Here is a 22,832-nt window from a genome sequence, read left to right as displayed (position 1 = left end):
ATTTGAAAGGCACTATGCATTACAGACTGAGATTTAACAATCAGAAGTCTGGTGGTCTTGAGATATTTGCAGATGCAAGTTTTGGAAGTGACACTACAGACAGGAAAAGTACGTCTGGAGTTTGCTATAAGTACAATCAGGGTCTTTTTGATTGGTCATGCAAGAAGCAAACAACAGTTAGCTTAAGTACTTGTGAAGCTGAACTGAATGCACTGTCTTATTCACTTAAAGATTGTGAATGGTTGTTACAATTGTGCAAAGACATGAAAATTCCTGTCAAATGTCCAATCCAGGTTTACCAGGACAACAAAGCATGTTTGGCTTTGCTGAATTCTGAAGGTTGTAAGCAAAGCACAAAGCACTTGCAATTGAAGTTGCAACATGCTAGGGAACGTATTCAGAAGGGACTCGTAACGGTGTCCTATATGCCAGGTAATCAAATTCCTGCTGATGTATCGTCCAAGATTGTATCAAGGGATCAACACTGTACCTATGTGCAGAAGTTGGGTTTGTACTGATATTGTACGAACACGCTGCCCAGAGATGTTCACAGAAAGGGGGAGGATGTTGGTTTCTGCTTTCTTCTCTGTGCAGCGAAGTGCTTGTCACGAGACAGGTTGTTTACATTCCACAGAGTCTGTACTGTTGGGTTTTCTCACGGGAAAGCAGACTGGATGTGACGTACACTGGTTTCCTGTTTTTCACTGTTCTTTGCAGTTTCAGTTTGTGATTCTCTCCATGCTTTAGAGGAGAGATGACGCTTTCTCTGCTCCGGCAGAGGGAAGATGTTTTTCTGTAACTTACCAGCTTTGAACTGTAAATAAAGTAGTATAGAGCATGTTGGCTCATACTTCTCATCATTCCGCTGTGCACTGGACACTGCTTATCTCCAACACCTAGAAGGGAACTGGCCATGTCAGATGTTTGGCAATAACTATTTTTTCAAGCATTTCCTTTCCCCATCATATAAACAAATTAATTTTCTAGGATTTGATACATTGTGGAATAATACTGGTGACCTACTTTTTGCTTGCATGTATATTCAAAGGTGTTTTACTAGAGGGAATCAAAAAATTGGTAAAAGTCCTCATCTTAGCTCTTGGATTGCTGTGACAGCAATGCACAATTTAATTTGAGGGATGTTGTTGTTTCACATTTTCAAGTTAAAGCAAGTTGTGTTTATCAGAGAAACAACTGCTGTGATTTTAATGAGTAGAATTTAATATGTTTTGGTAGACTCCATATAGCAGCTTGCCCAGGTTAATACTCTGTCAAAAGAACGAAAACAAAACAGATCTTCTCTTCTCTATTTTGCAACAAAGAGTTTTAAATACATTTTGAAAGCAGGGTGTAAGATTGAAAAGCCATTGAATGAGGCACTTACTCTTCCCTTAGTTGCAATGTAAACCTCTTCCCCCTTTTTTGCACTCCAGTTCTTTGCTGGGCTGCTCCTCAGCTATGAGTTGAGCAAATGTATTGGATCTTGTACCTGTACACTTAATGTAGCTGTTAAACATTTGTCTTTGAAAACACATGCTCAAGCTACTACTGATGCAGTATTTGGCTTTTGGTTTATATAGGTATTGTCGTCTATATCGACACAGCTTTAGAAATCTAGTGACCACTCCCATGCATTGATTGCACTTTTCACATATATTGATAAGAATTAGGATCCCAGTTAGGATGGCCAAGTGTACGCCTGTCCTCTGTCCTGCTCTGCATTGATATTCTTCTAAATGCAGAATGTTTCATATCAGCCTTAAGCAGCCCTGTTTCAAGAGGCTGGGTGGCTTTGAAAGGAAAGTGTGCATTTTAAATTGAAGTTATAATTGGAAATTATTTCATTGTTACATGTCTGCTAGAAAGCTGCTGCTCATTTGTATAGGGGGGCTAAGTTACATTATGAGCTGCTGCAGGGCCTACCATGTGGTTATTTCCTGTGCCAATATGTGACTGCAGAGCAGTCTCCCTTGGAAAATGGGACCTAATCTCAACCTGCTGCAGTTGTGCCTGCTGGGCAGTATCTGTCGGAATTATTTTTAGTTTTGTCAGTCTCAACTTGGTTAGTTGGCTGCCTTCGGCAGCACTTTCACAATGTCTCCTAAATGTCTGGATTAGGCAGATGCAAAGTTCTGTGGGACCCTCAACACTAAAGCAGGTGGGGGAGGATCGTAGCTCAATGGCAGAGCACTTGCTTTGCGTGCAGAAGGTCCCAGATTTGATCCCCAGCATCTCCAGTTAGAGTTGAGAGGGTCCCTGCGGTAGGGCATTCCACCAGGCCAGGGCCAGAGCTGAAAAGGCCCTGGCCCTGGTTGAGGCCAATCTAACCTCCTTGGGGCTCGGGACTTCCAAAGTGTTGTTATTTATGGACCTCAAGGTCCTCCGTGGGCCATACCAGGAGAGGCGGACCCGTAGGTATGAGGCTCCTAGGCCGCATGGGGCTTTAAAGGTCAAAACCAGCGGGACTTCCGGGACGCCGCGGCCGCAGAAAAGGAGTGCGAGATAACTCCTCCGGGGGAGTCTCGAACAGCATGGAGATTTAGAGGGGTCGCGAAGGCTACGTGAACCCTGAAACCACAGGAGGGAATCCTGTGGGACAAGGTACCCTGCGACGCTGCTTGTGCTCGCCTGTGTTGCCGGCGTTTAACAAGGCTGGAGCTGCAGTGTAAAGGGGAGGCAACAGACTTCATGCTGTGAAGCCTCAAGCTCCGAGGGAAAGCGGCGGACCTCCAACAACAGCGGAGAAGCTGGGAAGTAGCTATAAATCACTGTGGAAAAAGCAGTGGGGATAAAAGAAATATTGGAAATTACTTAGATAAGATTAAAGGAATGTTTTGATAAGAACCCAGCGGAGAAGAAATAATTGGTGAAAAGGAGGAGGAGTCCATTCCTGGCGGTAAGGTGAAAAGAAAGTATAGCAAGACGCTGGCAGAGAGGAAACAAAAGAGGAAAAGAGGAAACAAGCTGCCAGTGAGTGTGTGGTGGAAAGACCTCAGACACAAAGTATAAAGTGTCAGAGGCAAGGCAACAGTTGAACTACTACACTGACTAGGGAGAGGGGAAAAAGACTTTTCTGTTTCATCGGGACGGAGAGTGCTTTAGCCAGCACGGGTTTCGGTGGAGAACTTTTGCTTTTAAACCTCAGAATTGGGGAGAATTGGGACTTAAACGGAGTGTGGAATATAGGTGCCTTAGCAGCACTCTGTGTTTAAAGACAGGGACTATGAGACTGTGTTTAAAGTTTGTTTAAAGTTTGCTGAAAGATGGTGAGATTGTGAAAGGACTGCCATATTGAACGAGTTAAAGGGGACCCGCCTTCTTCATCCCTAACCGGATACGTTCTTGAGCTTCAGAGACAGCTGTGATTCTCTTGATTCTTCGGGATTTAAAGAGACATACACCCCGGGATGCAAAGTTAAAGAATACGTTTTCGCAAGACCTTGCTCATGAGCTTGAGAACCCCCTGAATCTGGAAGTGTTTCTGGAGGTTCAGGTGTTTACTACATTTAATCATAAGATTCTGAGGATTCAAATACGTGTCTGAATTTAGGTACAGTTAAAACTGTATTATTAATATCTGATTTTAATTAAGGGTCAATTTTTGTGCTGTACCAATTTAGTCAATTTTGGAATCCTGTTGTAATATCTGAGAGACGTTAACCTTGTTAACCTTGTTACCTCTATATCTTACCCACATAGTATATTACATTATACAGTATACTAGGAAGAATTAAACTTAAATATACAAATGCCGAACGGTTCTAAGAAGGGGGTGGCAACACCAGCGGAAAGGAGGCCTTCAAGACAAGAAGAGGGGAAGGAGGCAAGAGAAATTAGAGATTATGATAGCTTGATGGCCGAAATAAGAAAGGAATTTAAAAATAATGAACAGTATATTGAGAGAAAATTGATGGAGGTACAAGATACTCTAGACAAAAAATTGGAGGAAGTGGTAGGGGAACTGAAAGGGAAAGTTAAGGATCTCTCGGTAAAAGCTAAGGTTTTGGAGGATTCTGTGAAAAGGGTTCAAAAGGACACGAAAGACAGTAGGAAAGAGATGGACAGGATTAGATTAGAAGTTAAAGAAATAGGAGCAACACAGAAAGAGCTGTTGGACAACATGGCTATGACGCAGTTGCGACAAAATCAATCTAACCTAAAACTTAGAGGAATACCAGAGGATTTAAATGAGAATATTAGAGCTAAAGTGGTGAAAGGGTTGGCAATATGGCTAGATAGAAAAGAAGAAGAGATAAACCATTGCTTGGTAAACATATTTCGAATAAGAACAAAATCGGCCAAGGCCAGAGGGAAAAAATTGCCAGGAGATGTAATAGCCATGTTTAACTCATTGGAGATAAGAAACGAAATTTTGAAACAGAACTATGTCAAAAGGTTATATATTGAAGAAAACCCAATTATTATTTACAAAGAGATTCCTTCGAGATTTCTTCGAAGGAGATACCCATATAGAAAATTAACAAATCAACTGAAGAAAAATGGGATCTTGTATAGATGGGAGTTTCCGGAAGGTATTTCATTCTATTTCAAAGAAAAAAAGTTTAAACTGTCCACTATTTCAGAACTTCAAAAATTTGCAAGGAGATACGAGAAGGACCTGGGGAAAATGATGGGGGAGGAGGAGGTAGAGAACCAGCAAGGAGAAGAAAAGGGAGGGAGTGAAGAAGAAGAAAGAGAGGAGAGCTCAATAGGAGAAAGAGAAGAACTAGAGGAAGGAGACAAAGAACACTAAATCGTATATAGGTTTAATAAGTTAATTAAATAGTATACAACAGATGGCATTAAAAATACTAAACTGGAATGTGAATGGATTGAACAATAAAAATAAAAGGAATCAGATTACACACATATTACTGAAAAAGAACTGTGACTTAATATGTCTCCAAGAGACGCACATAATAAATAAGCATAAGAGATTACTAAGCAATAAGAGATTGGGAATAGATTTTGTGACATCAGATAGAGTGAAGAAAAGAGGGGTGGTAATATACATAAAGGAAAAATATGATCCACAATTATTATACAAAGATGACCAAGGGAGAGTAGTCATTGTTCAAATGGTGTTTCAGGGAGAAAAAATAATTGTTGTGGGAATATATGCTCCAAATGATAAAAAATCAGCCTTTTATTTGGAATTAGGAGACAAATTGATGGAATGGACGGACCAAAAAATGATATTGATGGGTGACTTTAACGGAGTGGTGTCCCCAAACCTAGATAAGTCAACAAAAAAACATGAGAAGAAGGAAGGTAAATTACCGAGATCCTTCTTTGATATGGTAAACAATCTGGGACTGATTGATGCGTGGAGACTTAAAAACCCCACTACAAAACAATATACCTTCTTCTCAAACCCAAATCAGAGTTGGGGGAGAATAGACAGCATTTGGATTTCGAAGGAACTAACTCAAAATCTAACTAAATCGGAAATTCTCCCAAGAACTATATCTGATCATAATGCGGTCTCCATTGAGCTAAAAGGTAGGGATATCCGAATGGTTAGATGGAGAATGAATGAATTTTTATTTAATGATCAGAAGATCGTAAATAAGGCAATAGAGACAATAGAAGACTATTTTAAATGGAACCTAAATGGGGAAACTGCTATAGAGACTGTGTGGGATGCAGGAAAGGCAGTTATGAGGGGCTTCTTAATACAGAAAAATAGTCAAGTAAGAAAAGAAAAAGAGACAAAGAAGGAACAGATCCTAACACAGATTATGGAAAATGAAAGAAAGTTGACTATCAACCCCAATGAGGAGATCGCAAAACAGAATATAAAGATATTACAAGCTAAATTTTCTACAATAATTGACCAAGAGGTAGAATGGAAAATTAAAATGATGAATCAGAGAACGTTTGAGTCAGCAAATAAGATAGGAAAATACCTGGCGTGGCAAATAAGAGAAAGAAGAAAACAAAATACGATTAGTAGGATAAGGGAAGGAGAAAGGATTGTGGAAGAGCCAAAAGAGTTAAGAAAGATATTTCAAAAATATTACAAGGATTTATATAAAAGAGGAAAGGAAACAAAGCAAGAAATAGACCACTTTTTGCAAATGCATCACCTAAAACGAATTTCAAAAGAAGAAAATGAGATATTAGACCAGACAATTACTCAAGAGGAGATAAAAAAGGCTATTAAAAGGATGAAAAGTGGGAAAGTCCCAGGGCCAGATGGCCTTTCGGCCAAATACTATAAAACACTAAGTAACCAAATATCCCCAGTGCTAGGAGAAGTGATGAATAATATATTAAAGGAAGGAAGGATCCCGAACACCTGGAAGGAAGCATATATTACCTTGATTCCTAAAAAAGATGCAGATACCCTGGAAGTGAAAAACTATAGGCCAATTTCATTATTAAATAATGATTATAAACTATTCACAGACATAATGGCAGAAAGACTAAAAAAGGTTTTGAACAACAAAATACATAAAGATCAAACGGGTTTCCTTCCAGGGAGGCAATTAAGGGAAAATGTAAGGAATCTGATAGATATTATTGAGTATTTGGATATGAGTATAGACAGACAAGCGGCCTTGGTATTTATAGACGCTGAAAAGGCGTTTGATAACATCTCATGGGAGTTCTTGAAGAAAAGTCTGGAAACGATGGGAATGGGAGAGAAATTTAGAAGAGGGATAGAAGCAATATATAAGGAACAGAAGGCAAAATTGGTAATAAACACCACAACAGAATATTTTGGTATATATAAAGGAACTAGACAGGGTTGCCCCCTGTCTCCTTTACTGTTTATAACGGTACTAGAAATATTGAATGAGAGACTGAGGGGGGCAACAGAAATAAAAGGAGTGCAGGTAGGAAAGAGGGAATATAAAATCAAGGCCTTTGCAGATGACATCGTACTAACTTTAGAAGACCCAAAAAAGAGTGTAAAAGAAGCTTTACTAAAGATTGACGAATTTGGAGCCGTGGCAGGACTTAAGATAAATAAAACCAAAACCAAAATGTTGGTTAAAAATTTAACAAAGGAAGAAATAATAGATTTAGAGAGAAGGACGGAAATTGCAGTAGCTAAGAAAGTGAAGTATCTTGGGATATGGGTCACAGCTAAGAACATAAATTTATATAAGGATAATTATGATGTCACCTGGAGGAGTATAAAGAAAGATATGGAATTTGGGGGGAGGATGAAACTCTCCTTTTTGGGGAGGATAGCTGTTGTCAAAATGAATATTCTGCCTAGAATGCTATTTCTATTCCAGACCATCCCCATACTTAAAGATCTAAAACAATGCAAAGAGTGGCAGAGAGTCTTGGCAAAGTATATCTGGCAGGGGAAAAGGCCACGGATAACAATGAAAATTTTGATAGATAAAAAAGAAAGAGGGGGCTTTTCTCTCCCGGATCTAAGTCTATACTATGAAGCAGCCTGCATACTTTGGTTAAAAGATTGGATAAAACTGGAGAATAGAGATCTACTGGATTTAGAAGGCTTTAATAATTGGTATGGATGGCATTCGTACCTTTGGTATGGCAAAGTGAAGGTCCACAAGAGCTTTCTAAATCATATTTTTAGAGGACCTTTATACAAATCATGGGAAAGGAATAAAAATCTCCTTGAAAAAAAGACCCCATGGTGGATCTCACCAATTGAGGCTTTAACGGTGAAGAAAACAAACATGGAGGAAAAAAACGCCACCTATGAAGAAATGTTAAGAAAAACAGACCAAGGGCCAAGACTTAGACCTTATGAAGAGATAAAAAATCTATTCACTGGGTGGTTGCAATACCACCAGGTGAATGATTTGCTAAAAGAGGACAAGAAGAAGTTGGGTTTTGATGACAAAAAATCAAAATTCAATGTAGAAGTAATAGAAGGTAAAAACAAAACCCTATCTAGAATCTATGACATACTTTTAGAGTGGTATACAAAGGACGAGGAGGTGAAGGAGGCAATGATTAAATGGGCAATTGACTTTGGTTATAACATCGATTTTGAAAGGTGGCTGGAAGTGTGGAATTGTAACATAAAGTTTACAGCATGTATGTCTCTGAGAGAAAATGTTTGGAAGATGCTATATAGGTGGTACCACACCCCTGTGAAGTTGGCTAAAATGTATAGACTAAAAGATAAGAAATGCTGGAAATGTGGGGAGGTGGAGGGTGACCTATATCATCTATGGTGGACATGCAAAAAGGTGAAAGGCTTTTGGGAATCGGTTTACAATGAGCTTAAAAGAATATTTAAATACACCTTTCCCAAAAGACCCGAAGCCTTTTTGCTGGGAATGACGGGTAAAGATATTAAGAAAGAAGATAGAACGATATTCCTCTATGCCACCACAGCAGCGAGAATTTTATTGGCACAATATTGGAAAGTGGAAACTATCCCCAATATAAATGATTGGCAAATTAAAATGATAAAATATGCTGAGCTTGATAAATTAACAGGTAAATTAAGAGACCACGATGAACAGAAATCTCTGAAAAATTGGAGTAAATACTGGAACTATATTGGAATAAATGCTTAATGTGATTGGCGGGGTCAGAACAAATACTACCAGCGTGTGAATTTAGGTCTATAGATTAAAAATCAAATACGTAATGGAAGCAGATATTCGATACTTACCAAAAGGATGGAAGGAAGTCCAGGAGGTGGTTTTTGTGTGTGTGTGGGGGGGGTGTTTTTGTTTTATCTTTTACTGTTTTGCGAAATAGCCAGATTAATCTATCTTTGTATAGTTAGAGAGAGGAAAAAGTTGGCTTGTATATCTTGACTCTTTTTTTTTTTGTTACAAATTTTTCTTTTGTATTTGGATGTATGTTTGTTACGTGCATAACCTTAGTAAAAATGTATTTGAAAAAAAAAATAAAGGTCAAAACCAGCACCTTAAATCTGACCCTGCACTCCACCGGGAGCCAGTGCAGCTGGTAAAGCACTGGATGAATGTGATGCCGCAGCAAGGACCCCATAAGGAGTCTCGCTGCGGCATTCTGCACCCACTGGCGTTTCTGGGTCAGCCTCAAGGGCAGCCCTGCGTAGAGCGAATTACAGTAATCAAGCCTGGAGGTGACCATCGCATGGATCACTGTGGTCAGGTCGGGGCGAGAAAGGTAAGGAACCAACTGCTTAATATGGCAGAGATGGAAAAATGCCGCCTTTGCTGTAGCTGCAACCTGTGCCTCCATAGAGAGGGAGGCGTCGAAGGTTACACCCAGAGTGCACTGGCATTAATTGAGCCCCCACAAGAGATGGGAGTTGGCCCCCCAACCCCATGTCATCCTGACCCAGCCAGAGGACCTCTGTCTTCGAAGGATTTAACTTCAACCGGCTCCCACACAGCCATCCAGCCGCAGCTTCCAAGCATCTGGTCAGTGTGTCCGGGGCCAAATCAGGATGGCTGTCCATCAACAGATAAAGCTGGGTGTCATCTGCATATTGATGACAGCCCAGCCCAAAGTTTCGGACAATCAGGGCAAGGGGGCTCATAAAGATATTAAAAGATATCCAAGGACACGGCACCGTATTTTTCGCTCCATAAGACACACTTTTTTCCTCTTAAAAACTAAGGGGAAATGTCTGTGCGTCTTATGGCGCGAATGTGTGGTCCCTGGGGCTGGGGGGACGGGACCCGGGCTTCCCCTGCCAGCCCCACAAGCTCTGGGAGCTGCTTTTTGGGGCTGGGGGAGATTACATTTGAATAAAAATGCCATGCTTCCCATGGGCATCTGGCTGGCCACTGTGAGAACAGGATGCTGGGTCATTGGCCTGTGTCATGGAGGGGGTGGCTTTCCCGAGTCCTTCAAGCTACTAATCCATCACACACAGGCACCAAACTGGTTACCAAGCTTCATTGGCTCATTCTCTGGCACCAGCTACAGAACATCAAGCAGCAAGTCTAATACACAGCATGTTCTCTCTCCCTCCTGGCAGGTTAACTCAAAGATTTATAGGGGCTGGGGGATGCTGGCAATCCGCCAGCCCCGTCCCATTCTCCCACTTTGGGGACTAGTTGTTACCACCAGCCTGAGGGGCCCCACCCCAGCAATAGTTGCTCACAGGATCCAGTGGCGTAGGGAGGGAAGAGTGGTGGGTGCCGGCTGCCCCGGGTGTCATGACTGAGGGGGGTGTTCAGTCAACAAATGCAGTGAAACGCGGCTGAACTTGACGCTGTGTAGTGGAGAGCGTATGGATAAGGAGTCAGCATAGTTATGTTCTGCCTCTAAGGTCAGAGGGAATATGCAAGAATTGCACTGGCGCAGCCACAGGGTTTCTCCCCTCCCTCTCCATCGATGGGGGAGCATGTGCCTGTGCTGCTGCCCCCACCCATTCAGGCTCAGGCATCACCCTTAAAGCCACCGCCGGGAGGCGGAGGCAGGCGAGAGGGAAAAGTGAGCCGTCCCACCAGCACTTGGGAGCTGCATGGAGCCCCTTCTCTCTTCGCTGCCATGCACTCTGTATCTCTTAAGCACCTACACCTGGTATTCATGGGTTTCTTTTCTTGAGTAATGGGCTTTGTTTTTGAAATTGCGAACTAATTAACAGGGCAACTCTTTCCTCCTTCTCTGTCTCTCTCTCTCTCTGTCTGTCTGTCTCTCTAAACTCTCATCTGTGTGTGTGTGTGTGTGTGTGTGTGCATGCGTTCCCCCTCCGACCTTTCCACATCTCCCAGCTTAGCTGTTTCCTGCCTCGTTTTAAATCCTTTCTCACATGGAAAGACACTTTTGGGAAGCGATTTTGCCCTTTTGGCTCCTTTCCCCTAGAATTATGGTATTGTAGAGTTGGAAGAGACCCTGTTGAGGATCATCTAGTCCAGCCCTCTGGAATGCAGGAATATGCAGCTGTCCCATCCTTTTTACATTTGCTCTCAGTCCTCGTTTGCCCTCCTCCTGCTATGTAAATTTACATATCTCTCTCTCTCTCTCTCTCTCTCTCTCTCTCTCTCTCTCTCTCTCTCTCACACACACACACACACACACACACACACACACACACACACACACACAGTTGCCTTGGGTGCTAGTCCTATTCAGAGCAGACTCACTGAAATGAATTAAAAATCCAAACATTGATTTCAAAGGGCCTGCCCTAAGTAGGATTTAGTTGGGCTGCGAAAAGGCCCAATGGCCTAAATCCACTGTACTTGAGCACTGTACTTATGGCTGTTCACAGAAGCAGCATGCAGATATGAGAGATTACATCCTCCCTTATTGCTCCTGCTTTGCACTATTCTTGGGTGCTTTTGCCAGGCAGGATTGGTGCTTGAGATCTGTCTGTGGTTGAAGCAAGAGAAACAAAGAACACGATGAGGCCTTAAGTAAAGCAAAGAAGAGGTGGAGTCTGAGGTGACAGGAACTGAGTTCCTTCCCACCCCTTGGGAAGTGGGGTTGGGGGAAGAGAAGGGAAGGACAGTCGGAGGGGAGGGGAGGACCATGGCAAATTGACAGGACTGTGGCAAACTCAGTGACCGCCCTGGGCAGCAAAAGCCTTAGCTACGCCACTGACAGGATCACTACTTCATGACAGCCTCATCTTATGTTCCTACCTTGCACCTTAGTTATCAAGTTAGAAGGGGGATGGTTGACTGCAAAAATCTCAGTTACGTCTGTTCAGGGTGTGTTGTTGAAGTTCAAAGCTTGGAGGAAGAAAGAGCAGCCATTTCTCACCATGCAGCAGTTGTGATCAGCCACATTCTGTTTAAAATAATTGTTTGACTTCTTCATGTTGCACATATGATGTCTTTCTGTAGTACTTGAACTAAAATGGAGTTTTATTTTTCTATATTAGCACAAGCTGTACTTCAGTATTTTTAATTTTTTGAGGCTTTAAAAGCAAATCTATACAGTTGGAAGTTCCCCACCAGTGTTGTAAATTAAGAATTAACTGGCTTGGAATTGGGAAGAAACTTTCTATGGACATGATGGATGATAACTACATTTTAGTCAGGGTAGACCCACTGAAATGAATTCATTAATTTCAGAAAAGATCTGTTAAAATTAATGGACCTATCTTTAGTCATAAGGTGAGTCCATTAATTGTAATAGGTATTTCTGAGTTAAAAGTACTTAAATACCGCCCACTATACTGTAGATAATTATTGTGGATTTCCACAATCTGCTCTTAGATTTTTGAACAATAGACATGTGTTCATATGATTTGAATTAATACTGAATTAACAATTATAGTCTTAACTAACCAGTGTGCTACTGATTCAGAATTCGTGTCATCTTTTCTCTGATAAACAATGGGTAGAACCTTCTTGATTTTAACTATATATATATATGTATATATGTATATGCTTTTGTAGTCTCTAGTCAGGTCCCATGCTCATAACTATTATACAATTTAAACATTTTGTGTTCTAGTCTGCAATGATGTCACATTCTGGTGTTCACTTAAAGTTTAGGTTCTGTATAGAAGGGTCTAAACAAAACAAGGTTGCTCCTACTTTGAATTTGGAACACTGACAAGAACACTCCCATGGCTTCCTGGCATTAAAAATCTTGCTTGTTGGCAGATGACACATCTGCCATGTATTATCAGGCAAGGCGCAAACCATTATATAGTCTTCTCTTCTTACCACCTAGGTGTCTTTGCAAAATTATATGGTTCAGCCTTGCCTGTGTTGCCTTGAAACCAAGTTCATTCTGATGCCACATGGAAAACAGTAGCACAGAAGGTGGCATCCTTTATTTAGCAAAGGAAATTTCTGCATCCATTGTCTGTCTTTCCATTTGAAGAAACACCGCTGTCTTTGTATGGAGAAGATGAAGGGGAGAGAATTTTCACCTTTATATATTTAAATACTAGTACCTATTGTTGTGCTTGTACAAAGCATTTATTCAAAGACCACATGTATTCGCTCTTTTTTTTAAAAAAAAAACCAAAAACTTTCTTGTCAATTCTGCCAGTTAGAATCATTTTAGGGCTTGTCAGAAGAAATGTGGTAATGAATGTAGTATTTTTGATCAGAGAAGAATTCTGTCATTTCAAGGAAAAATATAAGCTTTTCTTATCAGAGATTGTTTCAGAGATCCAAATGGTTTTGATCACAAATATCACATGAACTTTAAAAGTAATTATTTCCTGTCTTATCTGGATGCTTGGTAGGAGTGAAGGGTAAAATTATTTGTTATTATTACCTTGTTGGGAAATTTAAAACTCTTTGTCCATGTGGCGTTGTAACAATGGATGAAGCTACCATCAATGCAAAATTATGAACACTATTAGTAGCCTATTCAGACACAAGAGGATACTGTGATGTGGTGGGGAAAAAGGAACAAATGTTTAAGGACACTCCTGTCTTGGGCTCCCTGTTCTCATCATGTTTTAGTAAAAAGGATATTATTTATTTCAAACATAGATGAAGTCCTTGGGCAATCAATGCAAGCAGAAGAACTATCACAGCACTATAGTGTTGAGATTGCTTTAATTCATTAGTCCCAGATTCCTTAAAGAAAGCCAACCTTAGTTTTTTATCATGGAATATCGCAGGATGGCAAAAAAAGGCAGCTGATCCATCCTTTGCTAAATTTATCCAAGGCTACGACATAGTATTTTTACAGGAGACATGGCTCACAGGGGACCTAGAAGTTAACGGCTTTTCCTCAATGTCCCTCACAGGATCCCCAAGCACTAAAGGGGGGAGAGTCAAGGTTGGCCTAGGCATTTTAATATCTACAAGCTTGAGGGCATCCTTAGTAAAGTTAGAGACACTGAAACACCTGGCTATGGCCTTACTAGTGAAAAGCAGATTCTTCACCCTGCTATTGATTAATGTATATCTTCCCCCCCAAAGAGGCAAGCAGCTGATTAAAAACACCTGGCATGGGCTGGAAACATACATTGATGGTTTGATGACTCAAACCCCTGCAGCTTCAGTGCTAGTGGCTGGTGATCTTAATGCCAGAATTAGCCAGTCTGACGAAGCACTATATGCACACTTCCACGACTCGCCACCCATCGTGGAAGAAAACCATCTTATACCCACCAGACTCTCAAAAGACAAGGGATGTAATTATGCAGGTCTGTGCCTATTGCGTCTTTCTAACAAGCTGGACCTGGTCATATTAAATGGGCGCAAGAATGGGGAGACTTGTGGGGAATTTACTTTTATATCAAATGCAGGAGCTTCCACTATCGACTATGTTATGGTATCATTTAATCTCCTAAATAGAGCCCTTGAGTGCAAAGTGGAGGAGAGGGTTGATAGTGATCACTTACCGCTCTGCCTCCTACTGGATGCAAGAAAAGATTTATTTTGCAACGATAAACTTGAAGCCCCCAGGTCCCCCAACATGGAGTTGAGATACTCACGTATTAGATGACCAAATTATGTTGCAAAAATTAATTGCACATTAGATCTGATGGCACCTTTACATTTGCCAACAAATAATATTTTTTGTTTCAAGGTTCTGAAAATTGATGTGCATGTTAGATTCAATGGTGCATTAGACTTGAGTAAATATGGTACTTCGGTTTATCAAAATTTTAAAAAGGTCGCACATGACTCTGGGGCTGCGGCGCTCATCTCGCTTTGCAGGCTGAGGGAGCCAGCGTTTGTCTGCTCTGCAGACAATTTTTTCCAGGTCACATGGCTAGCATGACTAAGCTGCTTCTGGCGCAACAGAACACCGACACCGGAGCGGTACCTATTTATCTACTTGCACTTTTTTTGTTGTGCTTTCAAACTGCTAGGTGGGCAGGAGCTGGGACTGAGCAATGGAAGCTCATCCCATCGCGGGGATTCGAACTGCCAACCTTCTGATTGGCAAGCCCAAGAGGCTCAGTGGTTTTAGACCACAATGCCAACCGTGTCCCCTAACTTTAAACTTTATCCAAGCAAAATCATGAATAATAGTACCATAATTTTGTTTTAAAAAGCATTTGAGAGGAAGAATTTATATGTTTGCAGTATCTCCCAAAGTGTAGGCTGCCTTCACCCTTTACCACTTTGCAGACTTTGCATCCAAAATCTTCCCTGTTAACCAACTCATTAGACATCCTTCCTGAGTTCCTCCTCTGCGTGCATGTAGTCAGTTTTTATTCACTGAATCGTACTTTCAGATTTATCTGCATGCACACACATATACTTAACTGCTGTTTCCTTTTCATTTGTTCAGTGAACTTTTCCTGTCTTGGTGTCAGTCCATGACACTTTGTGATCCCCGCTCCCTACTTCTAATGGAAATAGTATTTATTAGGGGTAATAGTAATTCACCTGGTGTATTCATTAGCCAAGCGTCTTTAAGATACCATAAGATTTATATTTTATTTATAGTTGCATAATATTTTGGGGCAGGAATCTTAATTTATCTGATGCAAGTGATTAAGGATGCCCTGACGGATAAAAACCAGTGCCACAAGACTGCAGAGTTTTGCTGCGGCAGATTCACAGCTGCCTGTGTAGTTCAAAATGGTGAAATGGGTAGTCAAGATAGCTCCTGGACTAATTGTTTGTTGCTGCAAGAATGAGCTTATACATGTTTATCTGCTTTCAAACTTTGAAGCCTTCATTTTGGTTCAGTTAGTTGGGGAAGGAGAGGCTTCTGATGCTGTCTGCCTGTCAGCTACTCCCTTATCTGAGGGATGGACAAGAGCTGGGAAGGGGCCTCTAATCCATTGATGCCGGCTTATGTAATGTAATGTTTAACATGTTAACACTTTGCGGACAAGTCATGACAACTGCCTGCAACTTCAGTGTCCAACCCTAGTCTGTCATAGTAGTGGAGCGTCGCAGGCTAAGTTTTAAGTTTACACCTTTTTAAATAAAGCACTAAAACAGGCCATTCTGGAAAGACCACATTGCTCTCTGTACCATCACCTGAATTGTGATCATGGACTGAAATTATTCACTATTGTAATAAAGCTTGTCTTAGTGACATTATTCACTATTGTAATAAAGCTTGTCTTTTTATTACAGGCATATTCAGTGTATGATGAAGAAATTGGTTATTGTCAGGGTCATTCCTTTCTAGCTGCTGTTTTGCTGCTGCACGTGAGTAGACCATGGAAATGATGTTCTTGCTTAATGAGCCAAAGCAGTTAAAAGAGTTTTGCTTTCCATATCTCAAATACTTGTAAGATGCCCTTTCCTGTTTAATCCTATTTTCTTGCTACTTCCTTTTGTCCAGAATGAAACTAGAACAGGACTACTTTGTTCTTTGATTAGCTGCCTCTAGCTTCTTCCATTTTCCACTCCCATATTTGCCCACTCGACTGCTTTGATTTGCAGAACTGGTACTGTTACAGGTGCTACGTAATATGCATTCCACATTTGTATATGCCCCTCCATTGTGAGAATTGCCCATTTATTATTACACCCTGCTTCCTACTCTTTAACCTTTTTCTGATCCGCAAGAGGGCCTGTCATCCCATGTTTGCAAAACTTACTTGGGAGTCTTTGGCAAGTTGTATCTAACTCTGAAAGCCATGGGGCACATTATGTATTGGCTCATCCATCTCTTTATGCTCTCTAAAACTCTAAAAGAATTTTGTGATAGGTTGTGCAAAGGTAAATCCTGTGTTGGTTTTTTTTTTTAATGCTTGATAATTCTATATTCAGTAATTATTTCCACCAGTTTTCACAGAGCAGATATTAAGCTAACTATCCCCCATGGATTCCCCTTTAAAAACTGGTGATAAATTTACCACTTTCTAGTCCATGGGTATGGAAACTGATCTGAGAGACAAGTTATATATTTTTGTGAGGTTTTCAGCAATTTCATATTTGAGTTCTTCAAGAATTCTCAGGTAGATATTGTTAGGACCCAATGATTGCTTAGATTTTAATTTGCCTATAAAGCCCATAACTTCGTCGCTTGTCAACATTATTTGCTTCAGTTCTTCACGCTCCTTTCCTGAGAAAGTTAGTTTTGAGTAGATGGATCTGTAACCCTCTATGAAACACACTGGACAGGACTCACACTTCTGGATTTCTGCCTTTATATCTGTCATTGTTATTTATTGAGTTTGTTTACTTAGGAACCTGGGATTTGTAAGATCAGAAGGTGGAGCGTTGACTGCCTTGGCCGTATTGCTCTATTGCTAAACTTGTACAAATGCTTAACTTGCTTGTTAGCTTTATTCTCTGTCACTAGGACAAAAACACTTTATCAGGTAGGGCTCCCATTGTGCTTATAGAACAGGTTTGGAAGACTGTTTTCAGGTTTGAGGGAGTTCACCTTGAAACATATTTGTATTTTGTCAGCTAGGAAAACTTGCACTTCAGCAGCATCACTAGTACTATAACTAAAATGGCAGGTGCATGTATTGTAAGGCCCATAATTTATAGAATAATAGAACTTGCTGTTCACAAAATCAAATGTAATTTCTAAATGCAATATTTAGAGAAATGCTTTTGTTTGTTTGCTTTGCAGTCTTTGCATATAATCCTCTATGTACAATACATTCTAGGGCTAAAGCATTACAGAGCTCACATGAGGGCCACTTTGTTCATTTAAATGGTTTCCATGCAGATGCCTGAAGAGCAAGCATTCTGTGTGCTGGTGAGGATAATGTATGACTATGGCCTGCGAGACCTCTATAAAAACAACTTAGAAGATCTTCGCAGCAAATTTTACCAGTTGGAGAAACTTATACAGGTAAGCTCTGGCTCAGGAATTCATCTGTACATTATAAAAATGTTAAACCAAGGGAGGGGACCATTGAAACCTTTAGTGTTGTCCTGAGAACTGATGTGTGTGGAAACAAGTGTGCATTTCTTGTGCATACATTATTTTGTGAAGTTACTTCCAATAAAAGGACTGCCATTGGTCTCATTGCATTTGTTTAAGTGGAAAATTATAATCTATTTCATATGAAAGGTTATCTCCATACAGAAATATATTGTCTTTATTATATCCTAGCTTCCTGCTCTCTAAAGAAGAAATGATACATCTTTAAATTTACTTTCACATTTTATTGGTATAATTGAAGTGTTCTCCTGGGCCTCCCCAGGGGTATTTGACAACACTGGAATGGTTTCGCCACTGGAACAGAATGGCAGGATACATCTTGCTTCTCCAGAGGTTTAGACCACGCTGACCTATCAGGCCAGCCTTGGATTCAGAACCTTTTGCCTTTAGTTTTAATTTAAGTTTATATTTCTGCTTCTCTGTTCCTCCCCTGATAGAAAAGGGCAACAAGAACACTTAAGGGAAACTACAAGTAGTTGCTATTGCATCCTTATCCCACTCCCAGCACTGGGTTGATTGGGAGAGTCCAGGGTTAGGTGCAGATATATCATGGAAGTCCCCATCAGTTCTATAACTCAGTCAAAGAAAGCAGTATCAAATGAAGGCAGTCCAGCCATCTCTCCTCTCCTATAGGGTAGGTAAGAGGACACTGGGCACACAGAATACTTTTTTGGTGCCAAGAATTGGTGTGGGTGAGTATTGCAAGTGCCTCCTTTCCAGATTGATCCAGAGTTGGGGTCAGTGAAGAAATTGGTGGCTCAAGACATTCAAGGGGTGCTCCCCACCCCTATCTTGCTATGAGTTTCAGAGATTCACAAATATAAAAAAGCACAAATACAAAAAGAATGGATGCAGGTCCAGACAGAAATGTAAGAGGGGTCATAGGTCTTAATCCACCAGCTCCTACATAGGCTCCTCTTAGCAATCTTGAGTTCACCAAGGCAAGCTAAAGCCTCAAGGCCACCTTAAAGCCATCCACTCAGATGGAGGGGAATGAGAAATGGAATTAAAACCAAGTAAACTCTCTCGCCCCACTACACTCAAAGGTTGGGAAGTAACTTAACCATGGCATTTCCCCCCAGTCCTTAAGAATGGGAGTAGAGTGAGCTCTTAGAGGAAGATACTGAGACAGTCTCTAGCTATGAACATATCCTTCCTACCTCAGTAGTTCCCTACCTTATTGCCAAAGGTATGCTTCATTCTCCAGCTTTCAGAGGTTTCCGTATCCCAAAGGAACACATGCAGCCTTCCTGCAAGGTCCACCAAAATGTCTCTTGGTTTGCTTTCCAGAATCATTCAGAAATATCTGAAAGACAGAGTGGGCTAGGGGGAGTGGGACAGGTTTTAAACGCAAACCTGAAGGCATTACTTTCTCCCTGGCAAGGTTACGTCACAATTGAAGGTGCTGCTGGTGGATACACCTATAGCTGCCCTCACCTCTATAGCAGTGATTCCCACAGATTATGAAGGTGGACCTAGAGATCCCTGTAATAAGAGTGTGGAGGCCTCACCTTATTCAGGGGCATTGAGGTGCCAGTTGGAGTCTTTCAGACCTTGGTCACAAATTCATTTTTTGTCAGGGCTGTCTGTTTGGGCAGAGGTGCTGGCTGACTCTGACTTAACCTGTAAACCCATCAGAGAGGGTTTCCGGTCACGTCACGAGTCAATGGTGGCTGCTCCTCACTGCCCTCCGGAGGCAGCGAAGGGAAGGTTCAGGAAGGGGAAAGCCAGGATTTATGAGGCAAAAATCCTGGCAGTGTTCCCCAGTGGGTTCTGAGGAGCTCACTGCATCCCGCTGTGCCGCACAAGCCCGTGTCTGCCAACTTGAAATGCACAGCGGGTACGACCTGGGAGTGTGTCCCTGCCATGGAGGAGCCTCCATCGCCGGCATCATTTGTGGTTGGTTCCTCCATAATTCAGACAATTGACATTAATCAAGAGGCGCTCCTGGACCAACATATGCTAATGCTGCAACCAGTCAGCTGCCTAAAGGACTGGGCTTGGTTCTTTGAAGGTATCTGAATGTTTTCTCTGACGCTTCAGAACAGCCGGGAATGGAAGGGGGAGGACAAGGTGCTTTGTGCTTTCTTATGGTTTTCAAATGGTCTCCTTTCTTCTTGTCCTCCCCTGCAAAAGGAAAGGGACATGTGTAGCCGCTGCTGTGCTATTCTGTTTGTTGCTTCAGAAAAGAGGGGGGAAGGCTTTTGATTTATGCTCAACAAAGAATTTAACAAGGTTTTACTAAGACCCCCCCCAAACCAAGGCTGAATGGACTTTAAAATTATTCCTGGACTGGACTAGGAGTGCTGATGGAGTAATGCAGTTGGGAATAAACTGCTGCCGAACAGATGTGGTAAAGAGGCTGAATTTGAGAGAAGATCGTACTTTCAACTGTGTGCCGAGGAAGAACTCCAGAGTGGAATTTTAATGGCACAGTTTGGATACACACTCTGTGAGTTATTTATGGCTTCAGTTCATATGGTAGTCAGTAAACAGCAGAAGAAATGGAATGTGACCTTGTACCATCCAGATAAACACTGCAAATGCAAGTCTCATGGGAGTGGCAAGACTATGGATCACAGTTTTCAAATAGGTTTTAGGATTTAAACAGTAAAGGTTTGGGCAAGGGCTTCAGTACCAGCTACATTAAGCAGCAACATGCAGCCCTGGCAAGCATTCTAGGTTATCAGGAGAAGGGCTCCATTGCTTTGTCCGGCATGTGAAATGGTTCCTTAACCATCACTTCAGTACATAGTTTTCCTTTTTGGAATTTCAGCTGGGTCTTCATCATTCTGGGCCTACCATTTATGCCATGACCCAAAATGTTCACTGACAGTGCTTGTGCATAAGACAGTATTCCTGGGAGCCATTCTGTCAGCTTGGAGAGTACAGATCTTATTGGGAAACTCCCAGCTGTGCTTTCTTCATACAAAGTAGCCTCTTGGCCCCATTCCTTTTTTATTCCAAAATTGATACACTTTTCCATGTGTCACAGGAAATATCCCTACTTTGGCTATGCCCTAAGTCAGTTCACCCCAAGGAACAAGACTGGCACAAGCTGGGTATGACTAAGATGCTTCACATCTATTTAGATAGGATGACATACCCTAGGAAAACAAGAGTCCCTATTCATTTCCTTCCTGAATAGATGTTTGGGTACCAGAGTCTCTAAAGCAACTATATATTGGAGGATGACATGATCTGTTGTTTTGGCCAATCAGAGCTTGGTCAAGAGGCTACTGGTGAGTATTGCAACCCACTCTCTAAGCGTGGCAGCTGCTTTGGCAGCTTTCAAGGGTAGTTTTCCTGTTGAGGACATTTAGGCCTTGGTCCACACATTTGCAAAGTTTTATATAATTTATTCTGTTTGCTCAGCTGATTCTGCTTTCAGCATTAAAAATGTGAAGGATTGTAAAGTAATAACTTCTGGTTTTCAGAAGTCCCTCCAGAATGTATACTGTTACCAACTTGATATCAAGTTGACTGCAGTATCATCAGCTTAGTGAACTATTTAAATTAGATAAGAGGAATGGTTTTTCGACTCAAACATTGCAATTGGAAAGAGACTGGTTAGATAATAATAATAATAAAAAAATCATTGTCTAAAATGTATAAGATGCTATTAGAATGGCAAACAAAAGATGAACAGGTGAAATCATCAATGATACACTGAGGAATATATATTGGTCATAATATTGAAATGACAGAGTGGGAGCGACTGTGGAATGTTGATATGAAATTTACTGCATGTTATGGGATAAAAGAAAATTAAATGACAATGATGTATAGATGGTATCTGACTCCCAGTAAATTAGCAAAAATGTATAAGTCAGAATCAGATACCTGTTGGAAGTGTAAGGAGAAAGAGGATACCCTTTTCATATGTAGTGGTCTTGCAAGGTAGCAAAAGCATACTGGAAAATGATATATCATGAGTTGGAAAAAATGCTGAAGATAATGTTTGTAAAAAAACCAAAACACCTAGCTTTTCTTTTAGGAATAATAGGTTTAGAGGTACACAAAGAATAAAGCAAACTATCTAGGTATGTATCCACGGCAGCCGGGCTGCCCACACATTGTACCCCCAGAGATGGAAAGAAGAGTATAGGAGTATACTCAAGAGGAGTATAGCATCTAGATCAAGGGAAGTAATAGTGCCACTGTATTCTGCTCTGGTCAGACCTCACCTGGAGTACTGTGTCCAGTTCTGGGCACCACAGTTCAAGAAGGACACTGACAAACTGGAACGTGTCCAGAGGAGGGCAACCAAAATGGTCAAAGGCCTGGAAACGATGCCTTATGAGGAACGGCTAAGGGAGCTGGGCATGTTTAGCCTGGAGAAGAGGAGGTTAAGGGGTGATATGATAGCCATGTTCAAATATATAAAAGGATGTCACATAGAGGAGGAGAAAGGTTGTTTTCTGCTGCTCCAGAGAAGCAGACACGGAGCAATGGATCCAAACTACAAGAAAGAAGATTCCACCTAAACATTAGGAAGAACTTCCTGACAGTAAGAGCTGTTTGACAGTGGAATTTGCTGCCAAGGAGTGTGGTGGAGTCTCCTTCTTTGGAGGTCTTTAAGCAGAGGCTTGACAACCATATGTCAGGAGTGCTCTGATGGTGTTTCCTGCTTGGCAGGGGGTTGGACTCGATGGCCCTTGTGGTCTTTTCCAACTCTATGATTCTATGATTCTATAAGAATCGGTTCCAACTAAGGAAGTTGGGCAACAAAAACTGATGGAGAGTGCAGAAATGGCGAAATTTACCAGAAGATTAAGAAATCAAGAAGAGAGATGTTTTGATAAAGAATGGGGGAAATTTATTGATTATCTGAAGAATTATTGTAAACAACTTAAATCACTAGCAGGACTGACATAAAAGTGTGTAGTGAGAATAACTGAAATATAACATAAATGATGACTAGTAGAGAGATATGAACTGGAAATGCAGTGGGGAAATATTTAACATAAGTAACCACAGAAAGCGGGGGGTGGGGGATGGGGTCGATGACTGGATGTTTCAGTTTGGATCTGTAAATTCAGATGTGTGATTATATTGTAAAATGTGAAGATGAAAAACAAAATATTAAAAAACCAGAATGTATACTGCTGTAATGTAACCCTGTGTTGTTGAGTGTCCTCTGGGAT

At 41.2% G+C, this 22,832-nt stretch overlaps 1 protein-coding gene across 3 annotated transcripts in view; it reads left to right on the top strand.

The window, feature by feature from the left end:
* The window catches only part of RABGAP1L (RAB GTPase activating protein 1 like), a 157,660-nt gene that overhangs the window by 70,649 nt on the left and 64,179 nt on the right, over window positions 1–22,832 (top strand). For all 3 annotated transcript variants that reach the window (XM_081915055.1, XM_081915057.1, XM_081915056.1), the window contains exons 16-17: window positions 15,912–15,986; window positions 17,467–17,592. In XM_081915055.1, coding sequence (XP_081771181.1) covers window positions 15,912–15,986; window positions 17,467–17,592 — 201 coding nt within the window. The remainder of the gene's footprint in view (window positions 1–15,911; window positions 15,987–17,466; window positions 17,593–22,832) is intronic.

The sequence above is a fragment of the Podarcis melisellensis genome, assembly GCF_964234715.1.
Source record: "Podarcis melisellensis genome assembly, chromosome: 6".
NCBI lineage: Eukaryota > Metazoa > Chordata > Lepidosauria > Squamata > Lacertidae > Podarcis > Podarcis melisellensis.
Note: the sequence above shows the minus strand (reverse complement) of the source record. Positions and strands in the feature narration are given on the sequence as shown.